General features: G+C 45.9%; 1 protein-coding gene across 4 annotated transcripts in view; it reads left to right on the plus strand.

Moving 5' to 3' along the window:
- Window positions 1-17990, plus strand: part of USP13 (ubiquitin specific peptidase 13) — a 97323-nt gene extending 79333 nt beyond the window's left edge. For 2 of the 4 annotated variants that reach the window (XM_048506800.1, XM_048506801.1), the window contains exons 14-21: window positions 1566-1654; window positions 3058-3180; window positions 5438-5464; window positions 8135-8278; window positions 9393-9559; window positions 11892-12051; window positions 14231-14315; window positions 16205-17989. In XM_048506800.1, the coding sequence (XP_048362757.1) occupies window positions 1566-1654; window positions 3058-3180; window positions 5438-5464; window positions 8135-8278; window positions 9393-9559; window positions 11892-12051; window positions 14231-14315; window positions 16205-16298 (889 nt within the window). In that variant the 3' untranslated portion in view covers window positions 16299-17989. Of the gene's footprint in view, window positions 1-1565; window positions 1655-3057; window positions 3181-5437; window positions 5465-8134; window positions 8279-9392; window positions 9560-11891; window positions 12052-14230; window positions 14316-16204 lie in introns of all 4 variants that reach the window. The other 2 variants (XM_048506802.1, XM_048506803.1) reach the window with 2 other exon arrangements.
- Window positions 17991-18259: the final 269 nt, after the last annotated feature.

Raw genomic sequence — 18259 nt, forward strand, 5'->3', positions numbered from 1 at the left:
GTCTTCTGAGGGTACCCTGAAATTTTGGTGCTGCTAGCATAAAAACTGCGCCCCCTGCTGGCCGGCAAAGTAAAACACACACAAAATTTTAATGACCCGCATATAAGTCGAGGGGAGCTTTTTCAGCATTAAAAATGTGCTGAAAAATTTGACTTATACATGAGTATATATGGTACTTGCAAAACTATCTAACAGTAATCCAATACCCACTAATACAATGATGGCCACTAAAACTCTAACTCAGCTAAGCTATCAGGACGAGACTACGAACTTAACACTAACACCACTAACTAGCTAAACCAGGGGTCTGCAACCTGCGGCTCTCCAATTGGCCATGCTGGCAGGGGCTGATGGGATCTGTAGTCCATGAACATCTGGAGAGCCGCCGGTTGCAGACCCCTGAGCTAAACTAACTAACCTATCCTCATTAGTTAAGAGCCAAGGCAGACTTTTAACGACAGAATGCCTCCACTGCTGGGTCGATGGCCAGTAGTCCATTGCCTCAAGCCCATTGGCCCTCTTGCTGCCCATGTGCCAGGGCTCCTGTTGTTCTAATCCAGTGGTGGCGAACCTTTGGCACTCCAGATATGCATGGAGTACAATTCCCATCAGCCCCTGCCAGCATGGTCAATTGGCCATGCTGGCAGGGGCTGATGGGAATTGTAGTCCATGAACATCTGGAGTGCCAAAGGTTCACCACCACTGTTCTAATCTATAACGTCTCCAGACTCAGCTGCCCAAGATTGTCCAGGCAGACGCTGTTTGGGGGTTGCTGCCACCAACCCCCACAGTCCCAAAATGATCCCAGCCAATAGTTGTAATAGGAATGCCTCTGCCACCGGTCCTCTCTGCTGGGTTGTTGTTTCCAGGCACTGCCGACGGTATAGGCATGAGTAAGCGCATCCCGCCTCAATGCTCCTGCTGGCGGGGAGCTACTGCTCCTGTGGATGGTGGATGGGCATTGCACGCGTTGGTCGTGTTCAAATACACTCTGGCAGGTGGGGGACCTCTGCCACCAGCCCCCACTCAACATCAGCGGACCCAGCGGGCACGGCAACATCAGCGAGTCCTCGTCCCCTCCTTGCATCAACAGGCCTCCGTTGCGGTCACCAGATCAAGGGCGGTTTCTCCGCTCGGCCAAGCCCAACATGCAACGGGTGGGGAGCCTCTACCACAGGCCCACACTCAACTTCAACAGGCCCAGCAACAGCGGGTCTGCGCCCCTTCCCCGTGTCCACAAACCTGTGTGTGTACCAGTTACGGGGCAGATGTGATCCAGGAAAGCGGTAGCGGGTTTGTGGCTTTGAGCCACGCAGCGTTCTCTAGAAATTCAAAGTTCAGCTCCCAAATGGCTTTAAAATATGAATTGCAACAAAATAAGGACATTCCATGGGAGAATGTTGTCCTCGTGGTTTGCTGGTGAGTTTGCTGGGGACGATTCTTAGTCTTGTACAGCAATTCACTGTAAGGGACACATTAATGTGACTCTTGAAATGTTGAACATTGTTCGGTTTTGCACAGTTGCTGCTCACTTTCTTCTCTGTCAAACTGCTTGTGTTTCTCAGAACCTCTCGCTTCGCATCATTTCCCGAATACCTCGTAGTACAGATAAAGAAATTCACTTTTGGCCTTGACTGGATACCCAAAAAGCTCGGTATGTGCTTTGAATAATTGATTCTCTTGTTAACTTTGTAAATCCCAAGAAGGTTTTGTTAAAAAAACCAAGAAAAGGAAACTCGATTCCGTAAGAAATAATCAATAAACTTTCCTAGATATTAGTCTAGATTATAATTCTAAGCAATTTTAAACCTGGCTTCATCATCCCTACCAAAGATCTCTGGGAATTATAGTCTTAGAAAGTACAAAATTCTTCTTCACAGAACGTTTCCCAAGTTTCTTTGCATGGGAGTTATAATGGTGAAAAACAGGATTGCGGTGGATTCTCCTGTGGAGGTCTTTAAAGAGAGGCTGGATGGCCATCTGTCAGGAGTGCTTTGATTATGAGTTCCTGCATTGCAGGAGGTTGGACTTGATGGCCCTTGGGGTCTCTTCCAACTCTATGGCTCATTCTGCACATGCAGAATAATGCACTTTCAAACTGCTTTCAGTGCTCCTTGAAGCTGTGCAGAATGGCAAAATCCACTTGCAAATAGTTGTGAAAGTGGTTTGAAAACACATTATTTTGCGTGTGCAGAAGGGGCCTATGATTCTATGACTGAAATGGTAATTTAAGTATGTCCTTAGCCTGCTTTCATGTTTGGGTTTTTTGTCCGTGAGCAAACTGAAGAGGCTGTCTCAAAGATGTGGAATGTTTCCGAGATTCACGTCTCTCATTTTGTCCTGTTAACAAGTGAAAGACCTGTATGTATTTTGAGGCTTTAAGGATGCAACTGATCCTGACAGCATCAACGCTAGAAAGTTATCTAGCCAAGCGATTGGAATACAGTCAACATAAGAGGGTGCTTAGCGTCAGAAGCACAGTCAGAACTCGTTTATCTGTCATGAAAGTTAATGGCAGGAGATATCCCCCTCCTCAGTGCTATTCCATTTCCCATTATTGCTTGACTGATAGAACGAGTGGTCTTCTTTTCTATGGAGTGTTCTTAGCCTCTCACCCCTCCTGTAACAGTGGAACTACTAAAAGGCCCTTTTGTGTATGAATCCTCCATCTGATGTGCTGGGGGGGGGAGGGGCGTCTGGAATCTGCTTGAGCTGCCCACCTGGTTCCGACATCCTTTATTTGAAATGCCTGGAATCCTGGCCTCTGCCATCTTGTTTTCAATGAAGAGAACATTTTGTATGGAGGGACTTTGAGTTGTGTGAACTGGCCCCTCCTCCCATTTCAGCGATACAGACTTCTTCGCCGTAACCAACCTGCTTGTGAAGCAACTTCCGACAGCGTTTTTAAAATATCTCTTTGACAATTTGAAGACTGTTTTAGAGAGAGATTTCTCAATGTTTGGCTTTAGGGTAGGTGGAAGGGTTTTGCGAGGCTCTTTCGACATAAGTTTGGAATGTTTTCGCAGGCTCACAATTTGTCCTGCTGTGCTTTTGCAGATGTTTCCATAGACATGCCAGATGTTCTGGACATCAGCCACCTCCGTGCCAAAGGCCTGCAACCAGGAGAGGAGGAACTTCCAGACATCTCTCCACCCATTATCATTCCCGATGATCCCAAAGGTACTGCCAGTTACTATGGGGAACTCTACCTACCCGCCATTCTCCACCCCAACTGTTAGTTCATCTTCTATTTTTATTTGTTTGTTTGGTTTCTCCTCACTCTTTCCACCTGCTAATTTCACACAGAGCTTCCTTGGATAGCAATCTTCAACATACCCATGATACATCCAACAAATAGCAGCCTTTTTTATTTTGCAAATTAAGGGTGTGTCTGCAAGAGAAGAAGCCAATAATAGTGTAGAGGTCTGATTCGCTGGGTTAAGACTGTACTATCTGGGTTAAGACTTTACTATCTGGGACTTTTAAGGAAACAACAACTGAATGGAAAACTCCTAGTGTCCTTTTACCGCTGTGCTATAGAGAGTGTCTTAAACTACTGCATCTGTGTATGGTTCTCCAGTTGCACAGTGGTAGATAGGAAGGCACTCCAAAGGGTGATCACTACTGCACAGAAGATTATCGGCTGCCCTCTCCCCTCCTTGGAAGAACTCTATGATTCTCGAAGCCTAAAGAAAGCCCAAAATATTCTGAGAGACCCGTCTCATCCAGCACACTCTCTTTTTGAACTGTTACCATCCGGCAGACGATACAGGTCTATAAGAACTCTAAGAGGCTTAGAGACAGCTTCTACTCTAGAGCTGTGGCGATGCTGAACCCCACGGCTTCGTGTTGATGTGTTTGGGGCTGTGTAGGGATGGGTGGAGGAAGGGGAAAGTGAGGATGGGGTATGAGTCTGAAATTGTGTGCATTGAGGAATGCTGCTGTAAATTTTGTTGTGCGTGCACAATGACAATCAAATGCTTTGCTTTGCTTAAGAAATGGGATCTAGTTTCCAGAAGCCTTTTAGGATTTGTGGGTCATGAACTTAAAAGCTGTAGTTGAGGTGTAAAGAGAGGGCCCAGAAGTAAGATGCGAAGCAGGCAAGGTGTGATTGGGAGTCAGCACTGAGTGAATCTAGCCAAGCAATGACCCAGTGGTGGGATTCAGCCGGTTCGCACCACTTTGGCAGAACTGATTGTTAAAATGGTGCTTGTAAACAACAAGTTGTTAAATTATTAGGGCTAATAAAGAATTAGGACTAATAAAAGGAAACACTTCTTCACGCAACGTGTGATTGGTGTTTGGAATATGCTGCCACAGGAGGTGGTGATGGCCACTAACCTGGATAGCTTTTAAAAGGGCTTGGACAGATTTATGGAGGAGAAGTTGATCTATGGCTACCAATCTTGATCGTTCTTGATCTGAGGTTGCAAATGCCTTAGCAGACCAGGTGCTCGGGAGCAGCAGCAGCAGCAGCAGAAGGCCATTGCTTTCACATCCTGCACGTGAGCTCCCAAAGGCACCTGGTGGGCCACTGCGAGTAGCAGAGAGCTGGACTAGATGGACTCTGGTCTGATCCAGCAGGCTAGTTCTTATGTTCTGAAGGCCCTTGCTTTCACATCCTGCACGTGAGCTCCCAAAGGCACCTGGTGGGCCACTGTGAGTAGCAGAGAGCTGGACTAGATGGACTCTGGTCTGATCCAGCAGGCTAGTTCTTATGTTCTGAAGGCCCTTGCTTTCACCTCCTGCACGTGAGCTCCCAAAGGCACCTGGTGGGCCACTGCGAGTAGCAGAGTGCTGGACTAGATGGACTCTGGTCTGATCCAGCAGGCTAGTTCTTATGTTCTCATGTTCTTATTTGAATCCCACCACCGGAACCGGTTGTTAAATTATTCGAATCCCGCCACTGCTGCAGCCCTCTGGTATATTATCTGTGCTGAAAAACAGAATTTTGGGCCCTGGGATTTGATGTGATTCGGGGCCCGGGGAATACAGCTTTGATCTCTGGGCCTTCCAAGCGTTAACCTGGCAGCTAATCAAGGGCTGGAGAAGTCCTGCAAGTTGCCCAACCATCGTCCCAGTGAGGAATTTCAGCCAAGTGGCCCGATCGGCTTCTTCTCTCGACCCAGAACTACTTTACCTCTAGCTCTGCGCAACGCGGCGCCTCTGAAATGTTGGAGCGAGACCGCAAACCCGAAATGCACATTATCTGTGTGTGCGCTCGCTGCAGACCTAGCCTATGCCCGTGGTGGCGAACCTTTGGCACTCCAGATGTTATGGACAACAATTCCCATCAGCCCTTGCCAATCGGCCATGCTGGCAGGGGCTGATGGGAATTGTAGTCTATGACATCTGGAGTGCCAAAGGTTCGCCACCACGGCCCTATGCAATCCCTATGCAAATCCCACATCCCTCACTTTGCTCCCTTTATTTCCAGATGGCGCGATGAACCGTTTCATGGACCGTATGTATCTCGTTTCATTTGTGCTGGTATTATTTTTTATCTTGTTTGTTGAGACCAGCTTTTACAATGAGGATTCTGGCTGGTGCTCGTGCGGGGCTGCTCTGTGCCTGCAGAGAGAGCTGCATGGAAGCTGTTCCCTTTGTCTTTTTAACTTTGCTCCCCCACAGCCATGCTTATTTACATTTGTTGAAACATTTCAAGGCATCTCAGCAGTCGGGAGACATCAGAGGCTCCTGTTCCGCAGCAGCACAGCTTTTCTCTTCGTTGCCTGTTATTGGCTTGGAAACCGGAAAGATTAATTTCCTTTGGTGCGACTGTTGGCCTCTGCAGAATACTAAATTAAGCAAAAATGTAATAAGAGGCCAACAGCTCATCCTCTCTGTTTCAACGGTGGGACTGTCAGGTGGTATCCAGCATGTGTAGTGGTTAAGAGCAGGTGGAGTCTAATCCGGAGAACCAGGTTTTATTCCCCACTCCTCCACCTGAGTGGCAGAGGCTTATCTGGTGAACCAGATGTGTTTCCGCTGGGTAACCTTGGGTCAGTCACAGTTCTTCAGAACACTCTCAGCCCCACCTACCTCACAAGGTGTCTGTTGTGGAGAGAGGAAGGGAAAGGAGCTTGTAAGCCACCTTGAGTCTCCTTACAGCAGCAGTGGCGTAGGAGGTTAAGAGCTCGTGTATCTAATCTAGAGGAACCGGGTTTGATTCCCAGCTCTGCCGCCTGAGCTGTGGAGGCTTATCTGGGGAATTCAGATTAGCCTGTACACTCCCACACACGCCAGCTGGGTGACCTTGGGCTAGTCACAGCTTCTAGGAGCTCTCTCAGCCCCACTTACCTCACAGGGTGTTTGTTGTGAGGGGGGAAGGGCAAGGAGATTGTAAGCCCTTTTGAGTCTCCTACAGGAGAGAAAGGGGGGGATATTAATCCAAACTCTTCTTCTTCTTCTTCTTACTGGAGAGAAAGGTGGGGTATATATCCAAAATCATCTTCTTCAAGGTGCTTTGCTTGATGCCCAGTTCTGTGCTTATCCAGAATTCAGGTAATGAGTTACATACATCTGCTTTCCTCTCTGAGTTTGAATATCTGAGCAAGTTGCCTTCTGCTCCCCCATTTACGTTACCCTGATTGGTCAATTTGTTGTTGCAGAGCAAGCTGTGTGTGTGAGTGAAGCTTCACTCCTTGCATATTTTGGAATCAACAAAAAAATCTGCACAGTTAATGCTACCTTTTGTTTTGAAAGGACTTTACCTTGCACGGATAGTGTCAGAGGGCTTAAAGGATGTTCATAGATGCTTATGATCTGCGGCGCTTGTATCTCAGAGTTGTGGGGTCTCTTTTCTCTGGGGGTGTCCAGAGCTTCGGTCCATTCAGAACAAAACTGGATCTTTGCAAATGCAAGTTGGCTGTAGGAATTCACATGGATTACTAATGTTGAATTGTACACTGTACTTCAGAGGAACAGCCCATCGTATCATGAGGTACTCCAAACTTTGGTCCAGGCAAACACACTTGGCCAACTAGACATAAGAACAGTTTTTTCCCGAATGCCATCACTCTGTTAAACAAATAATTCCCTCGATAATGTCAAACTATTTATTATATATTTATTATATAATTACTGCACTACTTTGTTCATCATTCCTATTACCCATCTCCTCCCAATTATGACTGTATGACTATAGCCTGTGCTGACATTTCATTTTATTTTATGATTTTACATTTTATGTTTTTATTACTATTGATTGTTTCCTGATTGCTTACTAGACCTATATGACAATCATTAAGTGCTGTACCTTATGATTCTTGACAAATGTATTTTCTTTTATGTACACTGAGAGCATATGCACCGGAGACAAATTCCTTGTGTGTCCAATCACACTTGGCCAATAAAGATTCTATTCTATTCTATTCTATTCTATTCTATTCTATTCTATTCTATTCTATTCTATTCTATTCTATTCTATTAGTTCTGTGCCATGCTATTAGATTCTCCCATGCTAAGTAGCATATCGGGCAACAAGCGCAAACTATGCTTGGAGTTAATTAACAGAATGAGAACAGAACTTTTAATTATGCAAAATGTGTGAGTACTGTAATTTAAAAAGGACTTCACTGAATTTTTTAAAAACCAGCTTGGATATCTAATGGAATAGATGGAAGAGCAATCACACCCTTTGGGGGTGAGGCGGCCTATAAATCTAATAAATAATAATAATGAATAAATAATAATTGTTGAGGCAAGTGGGAAGGATACAGGGCAGTCAATTATGCATCTGTCTAACTTCATTCTAAGACTGACTGTTTAGGAGCTGCTGCTGTCAATCTTACAGTTCTTATTACAGTCATGAGGACTAGAAACGTCATTTTACCAATCAAGAACTATTGGTTTATTCTACAGTATAGACCCATGGTGGCGAACCTTTGGCACTCCAGATTTTATGGACTACAATTCCCATCAGCCCCTGCCAGCATGGCCAATTGGCCATGCTGGCAGTGGCTGATGGGAATTGTAGTCCATAAAATCTGGAGTGCCAAAGGTTCGCCACCACTGGTATAGACTCTGTATCAATTCCACAGCATTATGCCATATTGGATATACATAGACTTGTCCTTTGAGGAATGGAAAAGTGGCTTATGGTTTAGATGCATTAAAATCTTCTCTTTCTTAGCTCCAGACATTGATGAATCCTCAGTAATGCAGCTAGCAGAAATGGGTTTCCCACTCGAGGCGTGTCGAAAGGCTGTCTACTATACTGGCAACATGGGTGCAGAGGTGGCTTTCAACTGGATCATTGCCCATATGGAAGAACCAGGTCTGTCATTTCAGTCCCCACTCCATTTATTTATTTATGTATTAAATTTCTAGACTGCTCCTCCCCTTTTGGGCTTGGGCGGTTAACAAAATAATAATTACATAACATAAAAACCAATACACAATATGTAAAACAATCCAAATCTGTACTTTACAAACTAGCAAAGAAATCAAGGTGGCCACATAGTTTACAAGTTTATCTAAAAAAAAATATCCCATACAGGCAAGCTTGGTCTGGGTGGAACTCAGCCCACCGGTGTCAACAGCATCACCTGCAATAAAGCTCAGAATTCTCAAAATAAGTTATTTTAAGGTGGAGTGCAGGTGAGGGAAGGCACTAAGGTGGTAAGAACGTTGCTGCTGCAACCACCTGAAGAAGAAGAGAAGGAGGGTTTTGGATTTATAACCCCCCTTTCTCTCCTGTAAGGAGACTCAAAGGGACTTACAATCTCCTTTCCCTTCCCCCCCTTCTCACAACAAACACTCTGTGAGGTGGATGGGGCTGAGAGAGCTCTGAAGAACTGTGACTAACCCAAGGTCACCCAGCTGGCATCTGCTGGAGTGCACAAGCTAATCTGGTTTCCCAGATAAGCCTCCACAGCTCAAGTGGCAGAATGGGGAATCAAACCTGGTTCTCCAGATTAGAGTGCACCTACTCTTATTCACTACACCACGCTGGCTCTCAATGCCTGGTGGAACAGCTCTATCTTTATCCTGACAATAACCCTGTGAGGTAGCTTAAGCTGAGAGAAGTTAGAGGTCCAAGTAAGATTTCATGGCTGAGCAAGAATTTGAACTCAGATCTCACAGATCCCTGTTCCAACACTCTCAACTACTGCTGGTTGTCTGTAATGGGCAGGCCGGCCCTTTTGCTGATGAGACATCAACTTTAGCTCTAAGCTGTGCTGGCTGGTGGATGTATCAGCTGTTTTGCTACCTCTGCATCTTCACTCCCATCAACTTTACCCCGATACATCATGCTTATTCACATGAGACAGTAATTTTTTCCTGTGTCCTCGTGCAGGGAACAATAATGTGTTATAAGGTGTCACTTTGGCTAGAAAGAACTACCTGGTCAGATTGCATGGATCTGAATATTTGTCTTTGTCTGCTAGACTTTGCAGAGCCGTTAGCCATTCCCAGTTATGGAGCAGCTGCTTATTCAGGGGCAGGTGGTTCCGGAGCTCTTGGCCTGGATAACCACCCCCCAGAAGAGATGGTGGCCATCATCGCCTCTATGGGCTTCCAGCGGAATGTCGCCGTCCAGGCATTGAGGGCAACGGTGAGTGGTCCAGCAATGACCTTGCATTTGTTTAGAGCCCAGATTCTAGGCATTCTCTTCCTTTTGTCATCAAATATGACCTCCAGAAGCTGATACAATAAATGCATGCCCTTCCCCAAAGCAACTCTTAATATTTGTGTGTAAAGTGCTGTCACGTTGCTCCCGACTTATGACAACCCAGTAGGGTTTTCAAGACGAGACTAATGGAGATATATAAATTACAATAAGCATAAGCATAAGTATTTTATTGTCATTGTGCACGCACAACGAAATTTACAGCAGCATTCCTCGATGCACACCATTTCAGACTCATACCCCATCCTCACTTTCCCCTTCCTCCACCCATCCCTACACAGCCCCAAACACATCAACATGAAGCCGCAGAGTTTAGCATAGCCACAGCTCTAGAGTAGAAGCTGTCTCTGAGCCTCTTTGTCCTAGTTTTTATAGACCTGTATTGTCTGCCAGTTGGTAACAGTTCAAAAAGAGAGTGTGCTGGATGAGACGGGCCTCTCAGAATATTTTGGGCTTTCTGTAGGCTTCGGGAATTATAGAGTTCTTCCAAGAAGGGGAGAGGGCAATCAATAGAAATAGGTGATTATTGTTTTTATTGCACTGTGACACTTTATTATAAATATTTATTGGTTGTATGCAGCAGGGAGTGAATAGTATTTGTATTTCATTTGTACATGCCACTCCCAGGTTTGGTGTTTTCTTTACTAATAGAGATGGCCCTGCCTCCTTCTGCACAGTGACCCTGGTTTTCCTTGTCGGTCTCCCATCCAAGTACTAACCAAAGCTGAGCCTTCTTAGCTTCTGAGATTTGATGAGATCAGACTAGCCTGGTCCATCCAAGTCAGGGGAACTTTTACAGTTAGCAGCAGCAAATCTAGCAGAAGGAAGCAGCAGTGGCATAAGTGGTTAAGAGCAGGTGCATTCTAATCCGGAGGAACCGGGTTTGATTCCCAGCTCTGCCGCCTGAGCTGTGGAGGCTTCTCTGGGGAATTCAGATGAGCCTGTGCACTCCCACACACGCCAGCTGGGTGACCTTGGGCTAGTCACAGCTTCTCGGAGCTCTCTCAGCCCCACCTACCTCACAGGGTGTTTGTTGTGAGGGGGGAAGGGCAAGGAGATTGTAAGCCCCTTTGAGTCTCCTGCAGGAGAGAAAGGGGGGATATAAAAAAAAACCTCTCAAGGGAGGTGTAGAGAAAAAGGCTGACTGCCACTTCTCAAAATGTGATTTGGGTCAGGATTTTGAAATGCACAACAAAAACTCAGAGGCTGAAACTTTAAATAAAAATATTTGGGAGGGAATAATCCAGGGTTAAAACAACATAATATAACAGTGGTAGCATAACATGAAACTGTAAGCAAAGATCAAAACAGAAAATATTGCGAACCAAGCTGAGTTTAAGTTATTCAAAACAACTATGATAACATACAAAAAAAAGATACGCTCAGGCAGTACAGAGTAACAGGCAATAGAAGCAGAATGAAAAGAAAGGTAGATCTAAAGTGAGCGGCTTTTATGCAGCAACTGAACTATCAGCAGTGCGCAGTGCGCAGTCCTCCCTCTTCTATTTACTTCAATGCTACCTTTCCACCCAATCTGGGTCCCCAAGGGGAGGCCCCGAAAGTGCTGAAACGTTTGATTAAAAACAACGTTAAAATTATAAAATGATTTGATAAAAACACACGACAAACACCACCAGAACCAGAGAGGAGGGGCAATAATTGAGTAATGGTTAAGAGCAGGTGCAATCTAATCTGGAAAACCAGGTTTGATTCCCCACTCTGCCACTTGAGCTGTGGAGGCTTAGCTGGCGAACCAGATTAGCTTGTGCATTCCAACACACGCCAGCTGGGTGACCTTGGGCTAGTCACAGTTCTTTGGAGCTCTCTCAGCACCACTCACCTGACAAGGTGTTTGTTGGGGGCAGGGGAAGGGAAAAGGAATTGTAAGCCCCTTTTAGTCTCCTTGCAGGAAAGGGTGGGCATAAATCCAAACTCTTCTTCTTCCTATTGTGGATATGTCAAAAGAAAAAAAAAGTCTTCACACTGATAAGAGGCAGATAAATCACCTTTTTCCAGAGGTTTGGTACCACAACTGAGAAAGTGCTTCTAGGGTTGCCCTCTATCTCGCTTCAGGTGGAAAGAGCACCCAAAGCTTGGCCTTTCAAGATGACTGCAGTGAAGAGAACGTGGCAGTTTTTTTGCGATCATGGCAACAGTTCTTTGTGCCAGAGTCTGTGTTTTGCTCGATGACAGATGCATACAAGCCTCCATAAAGAATGCTGATAGTTCTCTTGTTCTTTTTTTCTCGGGCGGCCAGAACAATAATTTGGAACATGCCATCGACTGGATCTTCAGTCACCCGGATGCGGAAGGGAACGAAACCACTTCTGAGGCTCTGGACGTGGGGAACCATGTGAATGCCAACAGCCTTGCGGAATCAGACCCCGAGGGGCCCACGATCAAAGACGGGTCTGGACGTGAGTTGGAGGAAGAATCTATGGGGTAGAAGGCCCTTTAGGCTGAGCAGGGGTCTACAACCTGCGGCTCTCCAGATGTTCATGGACTACAAATCCCATCAGCCCCTGCCAGCATGGCCAAGACCCCTGGTCTAGATAGAACTGACACACCTCTAAACATTTCAAAAATGGCTGGTGTGCAGTGTGTGTGTGTTTTTTTATTAATGTCCCGCTTTTCAGATAAGGGCAATGAGGATGATAGAAGGTTTGGAGCAGAGAAGGGCAATGAGGATGATTGAAGGATTGGAGCACCTTCCTTATGAGGAGAGGCTGCAGCGTTTGGGACTCTTTAGTTTGGAGAGGAGACATCTGAGGGGGGATATGATTGAAGTCTATAAAATTATGCATGGGGTAGAAAATGTTGACAGAGAGAAATTTTTCTCTCTTTCTCACAATACTAGAACCAGGGGGCATTCATTGAAAATGCTGGGGGGAAGAATTAGGACTAATAAAAGGAAACGCTTCTTCCCACAACGTGTGATTGGTGTTTGGAATATGCTGCCACAGGAGGTGGTGATGGCCACTAACCTGGATAGCTTTAAAAGGGGCTTGGACAGATTTATGGAGGAGAAGTCGATCTATGGCTACCAATCTTGATCCTCCTTGATCTCAGATTGCAAATGCCTTAGCAGTAGGGAACGCAAGACAAATGGGGAGCCAATCCCCCAAACAACACTACTTGCCAAAATAAACAAGGAAGAAAGTAATTTAACACTATTTTTGTAATTTATGTAATCAATATAAGTGATGCAATAATACATTCATTTGGAAAACATAATACAAACTACGTCCTTCACATTAAATTCATTCATAAGTGACAAAAACCTTTCATGAATGATATGTGGAAATGAAAGGAACGGCTGAAACAAGATGAAAACAGTCCATAAATAAATGGATGAATAAAGTGAAAGTAAGTTCCTCCCAAATAGTCAGAGATCACAGTCCACATCCATCAACGTGCCAGGAAATAACAAAAAAGCACCCGCTGCTAACGATTCATACGGTGCAAAAAGCTAGTTTAAACTTTTTTAGTAGCAACTTTTTTTAACGGACCAAAAAGATTAGTTATGTCCAAATAAGCAATGCGAATTCTTTAATGAATGATAGACCTTGATACGGTCTTGCCTGTAACGTCTGGTGACTGTATATAGTACGCTGAGGGGGATTCCCGCGGCAAAAAGCCGCATTCTTTGAAGGGTTATACAATCCAAGCCGTTTCCTTCACATATGTCTGACGTAACACAGATGTTTGGCAATATGCACTGTGCTCTGCTAACACACAATCCAAGATCATAAATCTGTTGGCAATCTAGAAAATGCACTGGTGTCCAGCCGATCTTGAACAATAAGCAAAACGCTTTGCGCTAAAAACGTTTTCGATCCTTCATCAGTGCCATCATTTAAAGTGCTCACATGCAATAAATAAATTCAAGTGTATTCTTGATCACTCTCTAACATTGCTACTAAAAAAGTTTAAACTAGCTTACTGTCACTTTAATCATCCATTTATTTATGGACTGTTTTCATCTTGTTTCAGCCGTTCCTTTCATTTCCACATATCATTCATGAAAGGTTTTTGTCACTTATGAATGAATTTAATGTGAAGGACGTAGTTTGTATTATGTTTTCCAAATGAATGTATTATTGCATCACTTATATTGATTACATAAATTGCAAAAATAGTGTTAAATTACTTTCTTCCTTGTTTATTTTGGCAAGTAGTGTTGTTTGGGGGATTGGCTCCCCATTTGTCTTGCGTTCCCTACTGGTTTTCGTACTTGCCTGTTCATTGCATTGTCAAATGTCTTAGCAGACCAGGTGCTCGGGAGCAGCAGCAGCAGCAGAAGGCCATTGCTTTCACATCCTGCACGTGAGCTCCCAAAGGCATCTGGTGGGTCACTGCGAGTAGCAGAGTGCTGGACTAGATGGACTGTGGTCTGATCCAGCAAGCTAGTTCTTATGTTCTTATATTTACCACCCAAAGCCCCTTAGATCAGAAAGGACTTGGCTTCCCCTGAAGACTGCCACTGTTGAAAGAGCTTCCTACCAAGAGGGTAGGACCTCTGCACCACCCACCACAAGATCAGGAAGGGCCACCCATTCCATCCCCGCTTGACCATTTTGATCTTTCCTTTAACAGGATATGAACTCTTCGGGTTCGTTAGTCACATGGGAACATCGACAATGAGCGGCCATTATGTTTGCCATGTCAAAAAGGAAGGAAGGTGAGAACGACCCAATTCATTACCGATCACACTTGTGTGTGAGGGTGGAGGATGTTCTGCAGCTTGAGGCTTCAAAGGGTTAGATGCTTAATTGGAAGGAACTCCTGCTGAAATGAAGTTCTGAGTTACGGTTGTTTTGCTAGCCAGATTCTATTTCTAATGGCCCAGATCCTCCCGCACCCCCTGCTGGCCATTTTTCTCCTTCTTTCTTCATTGGAGAACTAGTATTCTCTGATCCTGATTTCCTCCCTGTCACTGATGTTGTGTGGTATAGTGGTTAAGAGTGGCGGGCTCTAAAGACCAGGTTTGTTTCCCTGCTCCTCCACATGAAGCCTGCTGGGTGACCTTGGGACAGTCACCGTTCTCTGCAAACTATCTCAGCCCCCCTGCTTCACAATGTGTCTTTCATGGGATAATGATTGTAATGTGCTTTAAGTCCCCTTAAAGGTAGAGAAAAGCTGGGTATAAGAAGAAGAAGAAGAGTTTGGATTTGTATCCCCCCTTTCTCTCCTGCAGGAGACTCAAAGGGGCTGACAATCTCCTTGCCCTTCCCCCCTCACAACAAACACCCTGTGAGGTGGGCGGGACTGAGAGAGCTCCGAGAAGCTGTGACTAGCCCAAGGTCACCCAGCTGGCGTGTGTGGGAGCACACAGGCTAATCTGAATTCCCCAGATAAGCCTCCACAGCTCAGGCAGCAGAGCTGGGAATCAAACCCGGTTCCTCCAGATTAGATACACGAGCTCTTAACCTCCTACGCCACTGCTACTCCATCTCTTAAAACCATCATAAAAACCATCTCTTCCTCTTCTTCCTCACTGTCTCCTGTTCCCATCATGTACTGTCCTTCTGGCAAGTGTGCGCAGCAGCACCACTGGCCACTGCATTTGTTCTTTCTCCCAAATAATCATCGAAGATGCCAGCGAGATGTTCAGCTAAGTGATGGCAAACCCGTAGCACTTTCAGCCCTGCCTTGGTCGCCATGCCTATGGTTTCATGCCCTTGATCTTGGCAAAAACCAGCCCCTCTCTGTGGGCATAATCCAGCCAGCTTTTTCCTCTCGGTCACCCCTAATTCTCCTACTTGGCTCTTCTATGCAGGCCTCACAGCCCCTCGCGTAGCCTTTTTCAGCGTGGTGTAGTGGTTAAGAGCAGGTGCACTCTAATCTGAAGAACCGGGTTTGATTCCCCGCTCTGCCACTTGAGCTGTGGAGGCTTATCTGGGAAACCAGATTAGCTTGTGCACTCCAACACACGCCAGCTGGGTGACCTTGGGCTAGTCACAGTTCTTCGAAGCTCTCTCAGCCCCACTCACCTCACAGGGTGTTTGTTGTGAGATGGGGGGGAAGGAAAAGGAGATTGTAAGCCCCTCTGAATCTCCTTGCAGGAGAGAAAGGGGGGATATAAATCCAAACTCCTCCTCCTTCTCTTCTTCTCCTTTTTCGGTGGTCAAAGGGAACCTCCTCCCACCCCTTTTTCGCCAGCAGAAACACTGGTTGGCTCCAATCCTGTGTGAGAAAAGGTGCACGTGGCCCTCCTCAGACACTCTGCCTTAAAAGTGGCCCTTGGAAGTCCCTAAGACACTTACCCAAGATTGCTGCAGAAATTTTGTGGATAAGCTCTCACTTGTTTTGAGGACATTAGAGGCCTTCACAAGGCACATGTGGCATGCCATACATACTTCGGAGAGGGGCTGACCAGTCCCCCGGCCTGGGCCAGTGAGGAGGGCGGTTGGGGGCGGGGACATAAAAAGTTTTAAATGTTGAGAAAAGTTTTTGAAAGGGGAAAGGAAACCGACCAGCAGGGGGCCATCAACCCATTTCAGATTTGCCTGGGATTGGCCTGGAAGTCTCTGTCCAGGGGACTCACTACCTGTTTCTCTTTCTTTTCAGATGGGTGATCTACAATGATTTGAAAGTCTGTGCCTCTGAGCGGCCACCCAAAGAGCTGGGCTATATTTACTTCTATCACCGGATACCAAGTTAGGCCGAAGGGGTCTCCCTGGGCCTTAGGAAGCCATAGCCTTTTTATTCTGCCGAATATATATATAGACATATATGTATTTGAAAGAAGCAAAGCCTTTGGACTGCCAAAAATGGAAAACATTTGGAGTACCATTTATAGCTTAAATCAGGATCAGTCGTTTGATGCCTTCTTAAATATTAGCAGGGAAAAAAAAATCTTAGGTCATGGTGCATTGTAGGATTTTTAAATTTGTATACTTTTTTTTTCCTATGGAGGCTACAAGACTGTTCTAATCGCTAGTGGAGTTTGCAACCCCTGGAGAACAGGAGGCTGTTCCTGGACTGTGAAATGTCCCCCTGACTTTTGTGCCCCCCAAACTTGATTTGAATTGTCTAAGCTGTTGACTGGGTAGAGGTGACGTCGCCTTTTCCAAATTTAGCGGAGGCTCTGTTGGCCGGCACAAAACACAGCAAAATCATGCATATCCTTGGTTTAAAAGGGTCTTTTGGTTTACCTCAGAATCTCATGGGCCAGATTCATTTGCCAGAAACGGTACATCAAGTTGAGATTAAAAAAGCCACGCCGAGAAAATTCAGTGTCGTGAAACAAAAAAATCTGGATGTTTGTTTTTTTAACGAAAGCGCGTCAGTTGATTTTTGGGAATCGTATCTTCAGCTTCTCCGTCCTGAGCATCGGAACTGTTGATCGCAGAGAAGCTCCTAAGAGCTGGTCCATTCATGTCAACGGAGGCATGCTGTTGGATCTGCTGTTGTTGTTGAGGACAAACCCACAAGAGCTATGTGTGTGGGTGTGAATGTAAGCGCATGCACCCATCAGGCCTCTATTTAAGGCTGAAGATCACCAAGCCAGAGTTCAGTTATTGTTTTTCCTCCTCAGGCATGACCGCAAATAAATTGGAGCGCACCTGACGAATGCGATGAGAATGCTCTCCCCAGCTGGGGCAGTCGATTTGATTTTGATTTTTTCAAACAACCGTCCTGATTATCCACAGATTACAAAAGAACTAATTATCCTGTGTTTCTTGGGCGTCCTTTCTGGAAAGCCCCCGTCTGCTCCCTTCACCCCTGGTTAATTATCTCACTCAATTTTCGCAAGGATTTTAATTTTGTTTCCGACTGCTTGTTTGGATTTGCAGTCCCGAGAGGACGAGACCCGCAGACTTGCTCTGGAAATGAGTAGGCGGCTCTGTCGAAAAAGGGCCGATGTATTTGTGTGCTTTGCCAGACTTCTAGTATGTTGAAGTGCTCTTTGCGACAATCCAGGAGCAGCTGCAGCATGTCTGAGTCCTGTAGCCCACAGGTGTCAAAACTCGCGGCCCTCCAGATGTTCACGAACTACAATTCCCATCAGCCCTTGCCAGTATAGCCAATGCTCATGTTGGGAGAGACTGATGGGAATTGTAGTTCATGAACATCTGGAGGGCCGTGGGCTTGACGCCCCTGCTGTAGCCGCTTCAGGCCACTGTCTCAGTCCCTCGGCCCAGAGCAGCTAACGCTCCTTCCAGCTTCATTCTCTGGGCCTCTTCGGCATCTTTAAGGACTGTGCTGCTCTCTGCATTGGGCATAAAAGAACATAAGAACAGCCACGCTGGGTCAGACCAAGGCTGATCAAGTCCAGCAGTCTGTTCACACAGTGGCCAACCAGGAGCTTGGAGGGGCAGTGGGGGGGCATTAGTATTTCCATGCTGGGGGGGTAGGGGGTGGGGACAGCAGGGGGCATCGCCTCCACTGCCTGAAGCTGCCGGTGCCTCTTGGTCAGGGGTCTTCAAACTCTGGCCCTCCAGATGTTCATGGACTACAGTTCCCATCAGACCCTGCCAGCATGGCCAAGTGGTAGGGCTCATGGGAATTGTAGTCTATGAACATCTGGAGGGCCAGAGTTTGAAGACCCCTGCTCTTGGTTTATCACAGGGCAAGCCTTGTGAGTAGGCATACAAACAACTGCAGAAGGAATCTTATGCA

Source organism: Sphaerodactylus townsendi, linkage group LG08 (assembly GCF_021028975.2).
Source record: "Sphaerodactylus townsendi isolate TG3544 linkage group LG08, MPM_Stown_v2.3, whole genome shotgun sequence".
Classification (NCBI taxonomy): domain Eukaryota; kingdom Metazoa; phylum Chordata; class Lepidosauria; order Squamata; family Sphaerodactylidae; genus Sphaerodactylus; species Sphaerodactylus townsendi.